General features: G+C 41.9%; 1 protein-coding gene across 4 annotated transcripts in view; it reads right to left on the bottom strand.

Moving 5' to 3' along the window:
- The window catches only part of LOC141947229 (calcium-activated potassium channel subunit beta-2), a 155,312-nt gene extending 139,769 nt beyond the window's left edge, over nt 1-15,543 (bottom strand). For 2 of the 4 annotated variants that reach the window (XM_074878174.1, XM_074878175.1), the window contains exon 1: nt 15,452-15,543. In XM_074878174.1, coding sequence (XP_074734275.1) covers nt 15,452-15,489 — 38 coding nt within the window. In that variant the 5' untranslated portion in view covers nt 15,490-15,543. The remainder of the gene's footprint in view (nt 1-15,451) is intronic. The other 2 variants (XM_074878180.1, XM_074878178.1) reach the window with 2 other exon arrangements.
- Nucleotides 15,544-16,747: the final 1,204 nt, after the last annotated feature.

Raw genomic sequence — 16,747 nt, 5'->3', positions numbered from 1 at the left:
ATTTATCATTAATATTCATGAATAAGACTCCATGCAGGTGGAATGCTTTGGAAAGAACAGGAATGTACAGGTAGGCCCGAGACTGTTCCTTGCTCTCCTGCTTCAGCAGCACCATTGGGAGCCTTCTTTCTTGCTCTTGAGAGCAGCATAATGCAGGGAAGGATTTATCTCTGTTCCCAGCTTTCAAAGGATAAAACCGGTAGAATGAGGCTTTAGTTCCCACCTCCTGATTAGCTCCACTGCTTAAAAAAAATGAGCTCTGTGACTGGTTGTCTCTTTCTGGGAGAAGAGAGATGGTGCAATCCCATCTTATTCTCCAACTAGCTCCCCCAAGGCACATTTTGCATTGACCAAAGTTTTCTTTACCACTGTAAGTACAGTGCCAGTACCTAGCTGGTGTCCTCAAGTAAGCATGTTTGCTACTGCAGCTGTTCTTAACCTATTGGGGAAAAAAACCCTTCTGTAATCTCCGTCTAAAATATTGGTCTAGATTGAGGATAAAGAGGGCTGCAGGAAGATATTCTTAGCAGACGAAGTTGCATAATTGCAAAAAAAGCATGTTCTGTGCAGGCCTAGGCACTAGTCTACAGAGAGACCAGGTCTGGGAGTAACTTTACTGATGCTAATGGATCAATATGAGTATGTATGAGATCAAGACCTATGAAAATTGATAAGGGCAACTAGCCAGCTGGTGTGTGTCAGTGTAACTCTACAGAATTTGATTTGCACCAGTTGGTCAGCTACTGACCATAAGGCCAGAAGCGTACGTGTGCCACAGGGCGTGAGCTGCTGCAAAGTAGGGGCCCTACAGAGCTCCGCTCACCAGATGCTTTATGGAGTCCATTAATTGCTTAAAGAGCAGATGAGATGTCTGAACGTTTCCTTAGGAAATGCTGAAAGAAGCAGAGCAGAGCATTTGGAGCGAAGCTTCACAGGCACATCAGGGCAGCCGTGGAGGAGCAGCTGGTGGGCAGCAGGTGGGCAGGGCAACGGGAGGCAGCGGAACGGACGCTGCTTGCACACACCACTTGACATTAATTATACCTGTTGGACTTCTGCATGCTCCTTCAAAGCTTCTGTGGGAGATCAGGCATGGCACTATTTTAACTCTTTGAATTGTGTTAGACACGCTTGTCTGGAAACTATGCTAACAGGAAAATCCACAAAGCATGTCAGTTTGTTTTCCAGACTGTAGGCAATCTTGTTTGATTTTTTAGTAGGTATTAGGTCTGATGGTCTCTCCTTATTTTCAGTGAAAGGGGCACAAGTAATAGCTGTCTTGCTCAATGTCATGAATGACTACTGAAGTCAGTGAAGTCAGCATTGGCTGCAAGAGCATTTCCCTATTGCATTAATTCTGGTGTGCAAGGTTTCATTAAATACAAGAAAACAGATGTTGACTGAGTGCTGTAAAGCCTCTCCTAACTGCAGTTATTCCTTCTTGTCCTTTATTTATAAACGGAATCCATACTAAAACTGTATGTGTAGCAATTCACTTAAAAAGTGACAGTAACTACTATCTTTGCAAACTCACAACTAAGAATGATTTAGCCTCCAGAGAGGGAAAGGTTGTATTTCCCATTCTAAAGGTGGAGGTTTGAAGCCAAAACCTTTCCTAGGGTCTCTCCTGTTACCTGTGTACAAGCTAGGAACAGAAGTCAGATCTCCTGTACTCCAGCCCAACCCTGTAACTACAGGGCTATTCTCTAGTCTCTTATTCCTGCAAGCCATTAGTCTATAAACATGATAAATAGACTGGTAGAAGTGTTTAGCACTGAGTATTTCTAGAGTATATTCATGCCAGCCTCCCTTGGCAGCAGAAACATTACTCTTATGTCAAAGATGGGGAAAATGGGACACAGTGCTTTGTCCAAGCTTGTGGGACTGTTAGGATCAGAGTCCCACAGCTCTGGACTGTGGCCCCACATCAGTCCTATGAACTATGTTGCCTGTCAGTGCTAGCTACTGCAAGTGAATTAAATAATAGTTTAGTGGAACAGGAAAATTAAGCAGTACTGACAAGGGAGACAAGATATGCTTTTCAAAGAGATTTGAAAATTGCAACAGAGAGTTGATGAGGTTTGTATTGCTGTGCGATCTAGAGATGCTAACAATGAGCTCTCTGCAGCCAGGCTGGTGGAAATATCGACCAGATGGAATAGTTCCTCCTGAAATGCATTATTACTGCAGTGCCACTTGGAGGGGGTTATTTTGTCATGGAAGGAAAGAAACAAACCTTTCTTTCTCTGAGCTCAAAGTCTTAGGGAAACCTGTGCGCAACAACATGGTACTTAAGTTTTCCTTGACTATTTTGCAAAGAAGATAGTGTCAGAGAAGCACATGGAGACACAGTGGAAGAGAGAAAGTTTATAGGTAACAACCCTACTATTACCAGTATAATGAACACATCTATACTGTGAGGCCATGTCTATGTTGTGATGGGACAAACTGCAGGAAAGATAACGTTTGAGTGTGCTGAGCCCCAGAACATGACCACTCCTGTCCCTGGCACAAGCTCTACCTTGGCTGTGGTTCAGATGTGCTGGATGGAGAAGAGACCAGCAGGCAAAGAAAGTGGCCTGTGCTGCCTCTTCAGGTCCTGTGGCTGAATGACTTTGGGGCAGTTCAACTGCATTCAAGATTTCCCCTTCCAGACAACTCTAGGGAATATCAGATGACAACAGGAAAGAGTGATCTTGACAGTAGGCTGAGAACTGCAATGAGATGACAAGTGGTAGAGGCACGGCAAGAGAGAGACGAAAGTGTGCAAACACCCACACACCAAACTTGCAAGACACAAGACAGAGAGGGAGGATTATGGATGCTGAAACTTTTTGGAATACTAGTTTCCCAAGAACATCTATCTTTGCTACGATGCTCCCTCTCCAACTACATTATTAATGCTTTGTTATGTGAAATCTAGTTCCAGCTGACTGACATGCTGTATCAAACAAGGCACATCAGTTCACCAGGCTGACACACCAATTCATGAAGAGGAAAAAAAATACCCATTTTTGAAAACTATTTTAAAAAAACCCTATTAAACCCCACACAAACAAAAATACCAAAAAACCTGCCTCTAAGAGTCATTGCTTAAAACTGTATTATCAAAAGGCAAGGGTATGCTGCTGAGACGAAGTGGTGAGGGTCTGGATGAGGTGGAGAGGCTAATTTTATTCCCTGTCCTACTGAAGTACTGAGGACCATGAAAAGTAGCAGTGGCAGCTGCTGCTTTGTACTCGCATGTGTCTCTGTCTGCCAGTTCTGCCTGACTTAATGGGGCACCTGGAGTCCAGAAGGATCACCTCTTGGTGAATCCTCCACAGTTCACATTAGGGAGCATGGCCTGCAGCTCTGCTCCCCTCTACAGACTGCACTGTTGCTCAGTAACGGCCCAGGCGGCGATAAATGAGCGGAATAGAGCTGCATTGCTAGTGGAGGTTTGCCTGCTCCTTTCCAAACTGAAAAAGCATGTTTTGTCGGAATGGAAGAGATTAGGGACTATTTAAAACTGTCCCAGCTTGCAAGGTTTTGGAAAACCTTTCAGCAACTTTCTCTGGTTGCAGAATGTTCTCTATCAAAGCACGCAGGCTTTCTGGTGACCTGCTCTGCCTTTAGTGCTGTTGTAATCCTGTTTTCCCTATGATGATTTATCAGCAGAGAGCAGAAGAGCTCCTTGCTCTGCCTGCCTGCTACCAAAGATGCTCCTGCTGACCAGGGGAGAAGCATGGGCTCTGGGAGCCCTGGCAATGGCTCTGCTTGAGGGAACTTGGGTGGCTGATGTGGGCGTAGCATGTGGAGTTGGAGGCAGTCAGGGTACCAGAGGCTTTCTGGAAAATGAGCAGTATTTCTGGATGACTGGGCACAGTGGTGAATTTATAGGACTCTTCTGCTGCCTCAAAAAGGAGCAGCACAGAGGCAGGGCTGAGGGGGAAAGGATCAGCATTGATTAAGCTGACAGTTCTGTTAGTGTCGCTGTGGACACAGCCACTTTCCTTTTCTTTGCCAGCAGCAACTTAAATAATAAGATGCAGAGGGAGAAGGAGGGAGTGTTAGCGCTGGGCTACTCACAGTGCTGTTGGCAGTATTTAGATGAGAAACTGGTGGTGTGATGGATGGCCCAGATGCAAAGATACATAGTGATCAGTGCTCTGGAAGTGCAGGCAGATTAAGTAGGACTGTGCCTGACTAGTCTGAAGGTGACTCTACCAAGAGCCAGTTGTTAGGTGCTAATTGCTTTTTGTCCCCCACAAATAATATTTGTACTGAACTCTGCTGTGGGTACAACAGTTCTTGCAAATATGTTGGCAGATGTTGCTTTCTCACTTTGGCCTAGATCTGCATGCTGTGCTGCTCACTGACTTCTGGGGTTCACAGGCAGAGAAGAGCTTGTTTGGTCCTAATCAGAGTGTGACAAGCAAAGCTGCACTTCAAGCCTTGGCAGAGCTGACTGGTCCAGTTGTCCTGTCTCCACGTCCCTGGTCCTGCGCCCAGTGCCCCCACTGATCAGCCATTGTACAGGCTGGCTGAATGGCTCTCTTGTCACACCGCAGTTTGAAGATAAACTTAATTCTCAAACTCTATAGGAGTCTTTTTCCAAATTTTATCTTCTTTCTGACAGTCAAGGATGATTTATACAGCTCTGTCTTAACCACCTCTAGCTTCATGACCTAGTGTAAGGCAGCATGTGACTGGCTGGTCCGGGATGTACTTGCAAGCTGTTGTGAGATGGGATAGTCTTTGTCATCTTCTTAGACACCAGTGAGGGCTGGAATGATTAGAGATAATCCCCAGGTAAGGAATGTGAACCATGGTGACCGTGCCCTGTACCTGTATCAGGCCTGATGACTGAAACTAAATCTTTTACATCCACTATTTTGATCCTAAACCCCTCCTTCAGAGAATGAGGAGGGGGATGCAGAAGTAGTGTCTAGAACAGCAGCTGTACCGTGTGCATTACCACAAGCATGTGGGTCTGTACACTAAGAATTCATAAGTGTTTTTAACTGTAGTTAAGGACAGTGTCCACCAAATCTTGTATTTCACACAGTGGCTCTGAAGTCTTATGTTAGACTGCTGGACTTGGATTTAGGCTTCAATTCCTTCTGTTTTCATGGACAGATTCAGAGTAAGTGAAGTGTATTTCTGGTTTTATAAGCGTGATGTGTACTGTATATAGATAGCTGTGATGGGTAGCTCTGAAAAGAATCATTCGTATAAATACCCAGGCATCATTATTTGGATCCATATCTCCCTGGTCATTATGAAGAGGTGATCTTTTGACATCTTTCAAAACACCATGTCAAGCTATTTCTGAGGAGGTTTCTGCTTGGAAATGAGTATAAAGCTTTAGTTTTAATTTTGTAGGAGTTAAATTGCATGTTAATAACATCTCCAATACCAGACTTCACATATAGAGTATTATGGATATCTATCTAGTGTTTCCAATTAGCCAGGGGCACTGTCTTTGCTGTCTGTTTCATCCAAGGACAGAAGTAATTCGTTAGGATAGCAAATTGCCTTCCACTCTTGCAAATTAGCAGCAAAGCATCACTATAGAAATAATCCATGCTGTCTGGATTATGGCAATGAAATTGCTATAAACAAAAGCTGTTTTCTGAACTAATATTTAGAGAAGATGAGAGAGAGAGATAAATGCATGAGGGGCATTAATAAATAGATTTCAGTATTTATTTTTCTGAAAGAGGTTCTTTTTCTCCTGAAAGGGTAATGTACATCTATCTTGCAAGGAGTTTCCTTAGAGGGTTTAAATGAAGAGTGAAGCTTTAAGAACAAAGTGGAAATGGAAGAAGAAATATACTGCCATGGGAAGCTCAAAAATGAGGCACTTGGGGTTTCAGAGAGTTATCATTAATCCCCTCCTGCCCCGAGGGCATTCCTGTGTGACCATCAAAATGACACACATGCAGCTGTCTGGCAGTTTGCCACATCTCTAGGTTTGATGGACTTTGCTCTGGGGATGGCTAAAACTCCAGCTGTTCAGAATGGCAGTTTGTTTTCCTCGACAAATGTGCTCAGATGTTTATCTGACCTATTTCAATCCACAAAAGTAGATTATAAGTCATTTCAAATGTTTTCTCAACACCTTTTCCTTACCAGAACCTGGAAACACAAGCGGCCATCAAAATCCGAAAGCCTTTCCTGCCTGAGTGCTGCTTTACCATTAGGTCAGGATCAAAGGCTGTACCGGGGCCTGCTAAGATTGCTGTTGTACTCACGGCTTAATAAAACATGTAATAAGGTGCACTTTATTAATACAGGGAGGGGAAACCCAGGAATTTATCTATCTGGCTTGGTGATGAGACTGCAAAACTCACATATGCCTCCAGCACAACACAAAGCAGTCATTAGCTGGTTCCATGGGCCAGTACTGCTCATGCAGTTACATGGTGCCAGCATATACTTCAAATGGGTAAAAGGAGGGTGTCAGAAATATACTCCAAGAGGCAAAGTGAACTCTTCAAAGTGAGCAGGAGCTCAGTGATGGAGGTGAGGGTGTGGTGGGGGAGTATCAGCTGCAGGCTGCGGCTGGTGGCAAGGGCTCCCAGGAAGGCGGTGTGTTTCTGTGCGCACGGCTGAGTCATCAGTGCATGAAACGGTTTGGTTCTGATCAACTCATCAGTTTGGGCAATCTCTGAATCAAGGGATTTAGAACATTGAAAAACAGTTTAATAATAACTAACAAAATATAAGCATTGATTTTGAAAATGTTGCACAGATATGATAAAAGAGCAGGTATGTGATGGATGACAGAGAACTGTATGAACCACTTGTCTGGCTTTGTTCAGTGTTGAGTAAAAGATGAGAGAGAGCGAGAAAAGGATCTCTTAATAGTACTATGAATCTTAACAATGTAAGACACACTCAGACCACATAACATATTTCAGAGCCTCCCTTCCCATCCTATGCAGTTGCACACTGATACAGGGATGGTTACTGAGACAGTATCTGATGAAGACAAAATGTTTATTTTCTTTTATAAAAAAAGTGAGCCAGAAGTATGGCTTATGAATGCAAACTGTGAAAGAGGACAGATATTTCCAAACCTGCTGCCAATCCCCTTACATGGACATGATCTGACTCCTGCACATACTTGAGAGGGACCCATGACTCAACACATGAATCTGAACTGAATTGCATTCACAGATCTCGATTCATTACGACTCTTAAGCTCCAAAAATAAAAGCCTTTCAAAAAATTTATTTTAAAAAGAGACCAGGGGGTGATTTTAAAAAAATCTCTGACAAAATGGGAGCAGCTGTACATATTTCTTAGCACTGAAAGAACTAACATGCAGGTATTTTCTGACTCAGATAAATCTTAAGTTTCCCATGTGTACAACTGAGACTGTAAATCTGAAGAAAGACTGCTGCAGGAGGATGAAAGTTCCCTTGCCAGATGAGGACTTGGCTCTTCTTGCTCAAATACACATGTTTTCAAGATAATTTGCTTTGTGGTAGACAGCTCTAAATCCACGACTTTCCATCTCTTAACAAAACTCCTGAATATATTAAATGCATGTGCAATAGACAGGATTCAGGGAAAATGAAACCTGTTGTATATCTGCCAAAAATAATAGCACATCTGCAAAAAGGAATATCCAATTGGGATGTCTAATGGACTCAGGGTAGTGGTTTCAGAGTACCTGGAGTAGATGCAGCATGACCTGCACTTCCAGAACTAGGCCTGGAGCCATGGTAGATCTGTCCTCAAAACATTTGGCTATTCAGGTAGTGCACTGGAAAATACTAGACATTTTGGATCTTCAGTTGTTTAGCTGACCAACATATGTGGGTTTGAGGCTAGGGATAGCAGCAGCACAAAGTTTAGTCTGGTGAGTTGGGTAAAAACTGAAGCTGTGGTATGATGGGAAGATGTTGATGCCCTCCTGAGCTACCTGGTTTGGAGCTGGTGCCTCTGACTGTGGTGTAGCTACAGCCCAGGATAAACTTTGTCTTTGTGGTGTTCTTGTGGTATTCACTTGGCCCTCACTCAAGCATGGCACTGAAGGGCTAGTTTTGCAAGATGTAATTTACTCAGAGGTTCAAACTTTGTTTTGAATTTCCATCTGATTGAGATTTTTAAAGCACATACCTAAAATGCAAATCAAACCTTTTGTATTTCAGGTTGTACAAAATTGAGATGAAGAAAAAAATAGTAAAAAAAAAAAACCCCAGCAACCAAACGGTCAGTCTGGGTTCATCGAAATTTTGTCTCCTGAGTCTGCAGAGCTGGTGGCTGAGCTGAAATCAGTGGGTAGCAGTGCTCCAACTTGAAGCAAGGCTTTGAGGATGAGAGGGTACACAGGCTACTGTCTGCATGTCCCTGGGACATGAGCAGGGAAAGTGGGGTCCTAAGTGTGTGTGAGGGGTACAGGGAAAGCAACCAGGCTTGGACAAACTAAATCCTGGCTTTATGGCTTAATCGAAGGGCAACGAAGCTGGTGAAGGGTCTGGAGCACATGTCGTATGAGGAGAGGCTGAGGGAACTGGGGTTGTTTAGTCTGAAGAAGAGGAGGAGGCTGAGGGGAGACATCATCGCCCTCTACAGCTACCTGAAAGGAGGTTGCAGAGAGCTGGGGATGAGCCTCTTTAACCAAGTAATAAGCAATAGGACGAGGTAATGGCCTCAAGTTGCACCAGGGAAGGTTTAGACTAGATATTAGGAAGCATTTCTTTACAGAACGGGTTGTTAGGCGTTGGAATGGGCTGCCCAGGGAGGTGGTGGAGTCCCCATCCCTGGAGGGGTTTAAGAGTAGAGTCGACATAACGCTGAGGGATATGGTGTAGTTGGGAACTGTTAATGTTGGGTTGATGGTTGGACTGGATGATCTTTAAGGTCTTTTCCAACCTAGACGATACTGTGATTCTGTGATTCTTTCTGCTGAGCAATGGCTTTTGAAAGGAGCTATTCCCCTCCCACTGACATCAGTGGGACCCGCTGCTGCAACTGATTTCACCCAGTGCAGGTGAGAGCAGAATTGATAGTGTTACCTCTCCAGCACGGCAAGTCCTTTACTCCTTTTCCCAGTGCTACCAGTAACACACAGACAAGTGCTGCATCATTTCCAAACGGCCTCCACACCTGAAACTGGTGCGCTCAATAGATGCAGACAGGCAGGGCCATGATATAGGCAGAAAATCACGGTTAATGGCATTAACCTGGGTCATACTTGAACATGCTGATACCAGCCTTACACATGAGACCAAAGTTCTCAGGGCTCAGCTGAAGGATCAGGTCAGAAACTGACATTTTTTTTATTCTAGTTTTCAGAACTTCTGCCTCCAAATATACAGATGAAGTCCATTCCCCCACTTAAAAGTTAATATTGTGATAGCAGTACCAATACAGTGGAGGGAATACATGTCACTCAAAACGGTATCACAGACTAATGTAGGCAACCAAGTATTTTCTATAAAGCTGTAAAATGGTTAGTGTTTGCATGCACAACCTTTCTTTAGCTGGGAAAGATTTCAGTTTTTTAGATGCCTGAAAACAGAAAGACCGGCTGTGCCTGTAGCCTGTTAGCTCTCCTCCAGAGCTGGGTGACTGCTCATAAAATGAAAGCAAGCACTCCAAACTGGCCTCATCTAAGCATCCTGCATCACTTCTGTTATTTGTTGACTAATACAGGACCAGCTGTCTAGTTAGTGAAACAGAAGCACTAAATTAGAGAAATCATAGAAAATGGAGACTGGGAGGCCCCTTAAAGGTCACCTGGGCCATATACTGCCCTACGGAAGGTTCAGCTTTACCCGCACCACTTCTCTCTGGTTTGTCTAACCTGTTTTCCAAAATCATTGGTGATGGAGATTCCAGAATTACCCATCATTAGGTAAAAAGATGTGTTTCATGAAAAATATAACTGTTCAGCTAGTTGCTTCTCTCTGTGAGGTTAATCTGATGTACAACACATCCTCTGTGTGGTTTACTAATGCTTCAAGGAAACATGCTGATCATTTGGGGAAATGTAAATCTCAGCACTGGAAAATGGGAGATAGATGCTAGCCTTTTCCTGTAAGGTTACTGGTAATATCCATAGATGAATTTTGGCTAGATGGGATTTTTGGTCTAATGTACTTATGCAGTTGCCTTTAAGACCTTAATTGTAACAAATGTGATTAGCCTACAGTTCTCCAAGAAAGGCTGCACTGTGACAGGGATAGGTGTGTTTGCTTCCAACCTACACAGGCCAGACAGCACATATCCTATCAGAGGATGCTGCTGTCCCTCTGGCTGCTTGCTTTAATTAACATACTGGGGCTGTTTACTCTGTACAGGGATGAAGTATGGCCATAACCCTTTATACATCTCATCTGCACTCTTTTTAACTGTTCTCAGACTCTCCCAACACACATAATTTCAGTGTTTACAGGAAAGTTACTTTATTGCTTTCACACCATTTTGCTATTTCCCAGGCATATGCTGAGAAGCTCCTATGTATTGCCCTATTAGGGCTTTCATTGAGACTACTCGGCTCTTTCTTTGCCTACCCAAGGCATAAGGTAAAATGGATTGAACTCTGTGTTTGGTGTATCCTTCTCTTCTTTTCCTTCTACTTTTCATCCCTGAGCACATTTTTTATGGAGGGGGTCAAAATGCCTCCCAAAAGGGTCACCCCCCAGGCTCAGTGTTGCAGTCATTAGAAGGCTGTCACATGTTCTTCCGTGAGCCTCTTCCACACTTCAGGTGCAGTTACTTCTCCCCAGCACCTATTGGGAATGGCACCAAACTGCTTCCTGCAACCCAGCATCCCACCAGTGCTATCAAGCTGTCACCCTCATAGTGTTCAAACCAGTCAGTGCTAGAGTAACAGAAACATGTAAACACACCATCAGCACATTATGGCTTTTTTTCCTTAATATCTAATGTCCGCATCTTAATCCCAGTCAAATTAGCTGAACTCGTAAACACTCTTGTAGGAACGGCACGTGGGTGGAAAGGAAGAATGTAAAGGATGAGATTAAACAGTGGGAAGAGGTTTTCACACAAGAGGCAATTCAGAGCTAATCCCAGGCTCTGCTGCATGGCAGTGTCTCTGAATGCCCTCTTATTTATTGATGAAGAGCAATTGACTCTTGGATGTTACCATTTATGCAGTTTCTGAATTGTGCTACTTGTAATATGTTTTAAACATTATTCCAAATCTGTGTACTTCACAGGAAGGTGGGGGATAAACCAGCAATGTAAAGGAGCAATTGTAATCTAGTTAACAGGCCTGACTGTCATTTTTATTCAGCCTGTATGTGTCAAGCTGTTTTAAAGTAGCTTTAAGGAAAATGAGAATCAACTCTCTTGAACTTACACTGTCTTATACAGTCTGAGGAGCTAGCACAAAGCTTGTATTCCCTTCTTCAGTTCATGAATCATAAATCAAGAGAATATTAAAAATTTAAAAAATAGTTCTGTATCTGCTGTGCTTAAAAGTGGGAAAATCTATGATTCTAGTAATAAAGAGTAACAGTATAAAACTTGTTTATCCATATCAGGTACTGCAGGTTTTACCATCAATTCCTGATTTACCAGCAGCTCAGTTGGACTTTCTTCATAGCCTCATATTTCAGTATTTTCCTATCCTGAAGCTTCCTAATTCACAAGATATAGCCTGATGTTGACCATACAAAACAACCTCTTCTCTGGCAAATCAAAACTTCCTGTGCTCAGCAGAGTAGGCACATACATATTACTACTTCCTAACCCAGGACTCCTAGAGTTTCACTTTTTGGCTTTGCTTAAGAAGCATTAAAATTAGAGAAGCATGCAAGTCAAAAGATTTGAGCCTCTGAGGGGTTGCACTGAAGTCTGATGTTCGTTGTTTCTTTGGTTTTTTGCTGGGGTTCTTTTGGCTTTTTTTTTGAACCCTATCTAAAGTACCTGAATATGGTAGAATTGGAGACAATGCCAAACTGCTAGCATACCACTTGTTATCCTTTTCTCCCTATGACTTATTCTCCTGTTTGGTAATTGCTCTTGTTTGAGTAGATTTGGTTGAGTGCAGCTTTTGTCTGGGTATTTTAAATCTGTCTCAGAATGAGGCCCCAAAGAGTTGGGGAAGAAGAATTTAAGAGGAAAAATTCCTGGGAGCAGATAAATTGAGATAAAATCCTACTCTCATGCTCAGAACTTTAACAGATTCTTTTTAATGTCTGCACATGTATCCAAAAGGACAAAATATCTATCAGAGCGTTACCTTTGTCAGTATTTCTCAACAAACCACCAGAAGCCTTGGATATACAAGAAACACTGGACATTTTCCCCACTTTTTAAAATATCACATTATAATCAGAAATAAATAGACTACTGTTGGTTTCAACACAGCTGCATACTGTCCAGAAATAAGGTGGTAGAAAAACCTTTTAGCTAAAAGCAAAAATTTCATTAAGAAACTACTGAAACACTTTCTTTGTTAACCATAATTAGCAGTTCAGAGACAATTGCTTTTCAAAATCTCTGCTTTGATTCCTGTCAGATGCAGAGAGAGGCAGTGATATGTGACCTGACATTCATCAGCTAACTCTCAACATAAAAAGATGTGATTGTTTTTCTCTAATTGAGGGGATGAGAAAACAAACTTTTTTTTGTTTTTAAATGAGCTTGAGAAATAATTTAAATGGCTGTCAAATATCCAACAGCAGTTAGTAGAAAACTGGGTGGAAGATTTTCAAATTCAGTTTTTGCCTGTTCCCAATGTTTCTCTTTTGAGTATCTTTCTGACATTTTAAATGTTACTTATAGGAACACTTTTTCCCTGTTTCTAAGATATCTCCTATTCAAATTTGCCTGCTGACTTCATTATGCCGTTCTGACAGCTTTCTTTTGGACCAGTCAACTCTTCTGCAGCGTATTCCAATTGAGAAGTTTCAAAGTAGTTTGTTTTTGGTTTTGTTTTGTTTTTTTTTTTTTTTTATCTTCCTGTGACTATCGCATATTATGCTGACCTTTCTAATTGGCTGCTGTAGTGTTTCTTCCTCTTTATTCTCCACTGAGTCTCAGCACATTTTTATTTTACAGGTGGATATTGTTTTGTGTGCTCCTCTTTGCATATTATTTTTCTTAGCCTCTGGATTCTACAATTAGCAGGATTCTGCCTTTTTATTTTAGAAATCTAGCTAGAAGAACTCAGGAACAGAGGGACTTGTGAGTATGAACTGCTCACAGCAGAAATCCAAGGTCTGTGCTCTAGCTGAGAGTTCAGGAGAGAAGGAGTGACTGGTCCTCAAGTACCTCAATGTGGCTTTGATGACTACAGCAGGCTATTTCCATGCACCCAAAACCTGCCCCTTCAGATTTTACACAGGCAGTGGGCACGATTTCAAGCTGTGCAAAGAGAGAAACTGAAATGCTAGTACAAATACTCACTGGTATAATGTGAGGTTTAAAATCAGGCTGTGAAAATAACTATAAGGTTAGTAATGATCCTACAGTCCTCTTTCTTTCCTTGTATCAGTGGTTCAAGGTTATAAACGTAACCCAGGCCTGTCTTCTGGGTTTATTGCTGACACAGGACTTTTTCTTTCTTCCCTTGTTACCAGTTTGATAGCTTGGAAGTGTTACTGCCTCTGTTTTTGTCTCAGTGCGGTGTATGAAAAGCAAACATCTCCAGCAAGAAGCATACTGGAGGCCTTGGTGGAAGAGGAAGTATGTTCTTTGGAAAAGCAAATGTTCAAAGGAGCCATAGTTGCTGCTTTGCACAGAGTGACTCAGCTGCCTGGGCATGGATTTGCCAACATAAATGCAGTTTAACTTGTGTTTCCATGAAACCAATGAACTGACAGTCATACTTTGAGGTCTGGTACTGCCATGTAAAAACTTCCATCAACTTTAGTGAACTTTTTGCTATGGAAAGGGATGAATAAAGCCAGCACATTTGATTTATTATCTGTGCTATGCTGCCATGTAAGTAAGAGCAAGACACTTTCAAGCACTGTATGAACACCTAGTCAGGGAAGGTCCCTGCCCTCAGGCGCTTTGGGTCTACATGGGAGAGGAGGTCAGGCAGGAGGAGAACAGGAGAAGCCAGAGGTAATGTGACCAACAGAAAGATAATTCATATATCCCCAGTTCAAGGTTGTCCTTCTCTAACACCCTTGCAGAGCTAACATCCTCTCATAAGTTACACGTCCTTCATGCACCAAAATACAACTGCTGTCTGGTACTTCACAACACAAGGGAGCATAGTGTCTGGTCTATGTGAACAGAAGAAGAAAGTAATCTAAAAAGTTTGTCAATTCTACAAAATATTTTGGGACAATGTTCATTCTATATATGAAATAACTGTGGTGTCTGACTTGTGATTGTTTGCTATCAATATTTTCCTGGAAAATTTTTAAATAGACATAAGATTGAATGATCAGCAAACAGTAAATAACAATGATTTCTTTTTTGTCAGTTGAGTCTGGAAACCTGGCTCTACAAACCACGATAACACAGTTGGAGACCAAAAAAATACCATAAGTGTGCATGCAAAACTAATGTAACTTAAGGTTTAATATTAGAAGTATTCATTGAAGTACAGAAAAAACCTCCATCTCAATAAATGTCAAGATTCTTAAAAGATAATTTAGAAAACAGAAGGTGTGTAAAGAATATTTAGTCTTTTCTTGCTTGCTTTTGATGTGCAGTCTTGTTTGGACATGCACTCCTTTCTTTAAACTGAAATATTCATCACCTTTGTACAACACAATAAGCAAGACTATTCATCCACCTAACTGCCAGATATGACACCCTATGAGTAAAAGATCTGCATGTCATCAAATCCTGTACTGAGTGGTTTTCTTTTAAAGACACCATTTTCAATTTATCTCAAAGTCCAGCTTAGCTCTTAGTATCTCTTTTATGCCGGTACCACCAAATTGTATTGACATTATAGGATTATGAAGCGGGATCACTTACCCTGTCAACTCTGGCTTCACATTGATACTTCCAGCAGAGCAGGTGCTATATTTTATTAGTTACAGACATTCATTGTGCATCCAGAAGCTGCCCTCTGCACCTTGCTTTTATAATAGGATTTAATACAGCTGAGCAAATACAACCTCTGTAATATATATGAAATACAAGAAGATAATAGGAGCAGGATAAACTCTCTGATTAGGTATAGTGTGCACAGTGAATCAGAAATACAGAGACACTTTGCTAGATGAGGAAAAATAAGGAAGGAAAATGTGTTTAAGGTCTGCCATGAAGGCCTAGGAAACCCTGCTTAAAGGATTTCTGTCCTAACCAACTCTGTAATCCCTACCAAAGGCCTGAACACAATTACAACATCAGTATATTTCCATGCAGGACTTTAGTTAAATTCCTAACATTGCACTCAAACTGGGGAATAAAACAAAAACAAATCCAACCTACTAGTTGTGAGTAACTTCCAAATAACAAACTGACAGCAATTCCCCAGCCCAAACAGCTAAATCCATTTGTTTCTACTTACCTCCATTTGTCTCTTGGATATTTAAAGCAAAGGCTCATTTTGTCCTGCAGATTCGGTGCTGCTGCTCAGTATTATCTTGCCTGACCATAAAAAGGCTCCTGACCAAAAGGAAGAGGAAAGCAATACGTAAAACAAACACAGAAGCCCAAGAGGAAAGCTACACCCTAAAGACCAGCGCTAATAGCAACTGTGAGACAGGGAAAGAGAGAACACTCCCAGTTACTAACTTTTTCCATTGATACATCTGTTACAAAACAATTTTGCTGCAAACTTCTCTTCCTTCTTGCAAGGAATGCTTTGCTGTATGAGTAAACCTCAGATAAACTACATGAGTGTGGGGTTTGTGGGGGGTTTTTTTTGGACCAAGTAAGCAAATTAGTGAAATATAAACTAGAAGCTCAGCTGACTGCTTTAAAAGTATAGTGCTAGGCAGTAATTATCATAAGGTGCATTTGTCTATACTTCAGATTTTTTTTAATTCAAAAGTTTTCAATGGAAGCAGAGTCATATTTGAAATAACCACCTATGACACTTTCTGGCCAGAAAGCCTTAGTGCAGCAGAGGCGAATGTTTAGATGATTAATGAGTTAATTATTTAAGAGCTTGATGGGCAGACAGGGAAAATATGCCAAACTGTCCTTGCCTCAGAGGGATTTTTAGTGCCAAAAAAGAACTGCATTGAGAAGGAGAGCTCATGATTTCACCTCTAAAGACTTTAAGGCTGGAGGGATGTGCAGAGGGGCAGAGTGGGATTTGCTGCAGCAGCAGAAGCTGCTGGGCCCAGCTGTTTTCACACCCTTGCCTCGGTGGATTTAAGCTTCTCCAAGCTCCAGGGCTGTTCCTTGGTGTAGGTCATAGGGTAGCTATGTGTGTGAGCCCACAAAGGCTGCATGAAAACTTTTGTCACTGACATTTAATATGTGGCTTGGAACAAATAACAAACAATTTGGGTTGAATTAAAAAGTTTTGACAGTTACATTTTGCCAAATGTTAGTCAGAAAGCAAAACTGATGGATATGGCATGTTTGAAAATTCCCAGAGTGTAGTAAACTCATTTGTTTTCAAAAAGTTAGGATCAGATTCTCCCCTTGCCTCAGAATAAATCTGGAACTACTTCAGGGATGCTGACAGAAATTAAGGTTGTTCTATTCACCAGGGTGAATGAAATCTGTCTTGAGCCCACAGCCAGAAGATGCTGCATCCAGTAGCAGAGGTGTGAAAGAACTGCTGCAGGCAGTAAAGCTGACAGTGGTCCTGTTAAAGATAATACTATTCCCCCGCCCACCTTAACCCTCC

This window comes from Strix uralensis, chromosome 9 (assembly GCF_047716275.1).
Source record: "Strix uralensis isolate ZFMK-TIS-50842 chromosome 9, bStrUra1, whole genome shotgun sequence".
In the NCBI taxonomy this organism is placed as follows: domain Eukaryota; kingdom Metazoa; phylum Chordata; class Aves; order Strigiformes; family Strigidae; genus Strix; species Strix uralensis.
The sequence above is the reverse complement of the archived record's forward strand: the minus strand, read 5'-3'. Positions and strand labels throughout refer to the sequence as shown.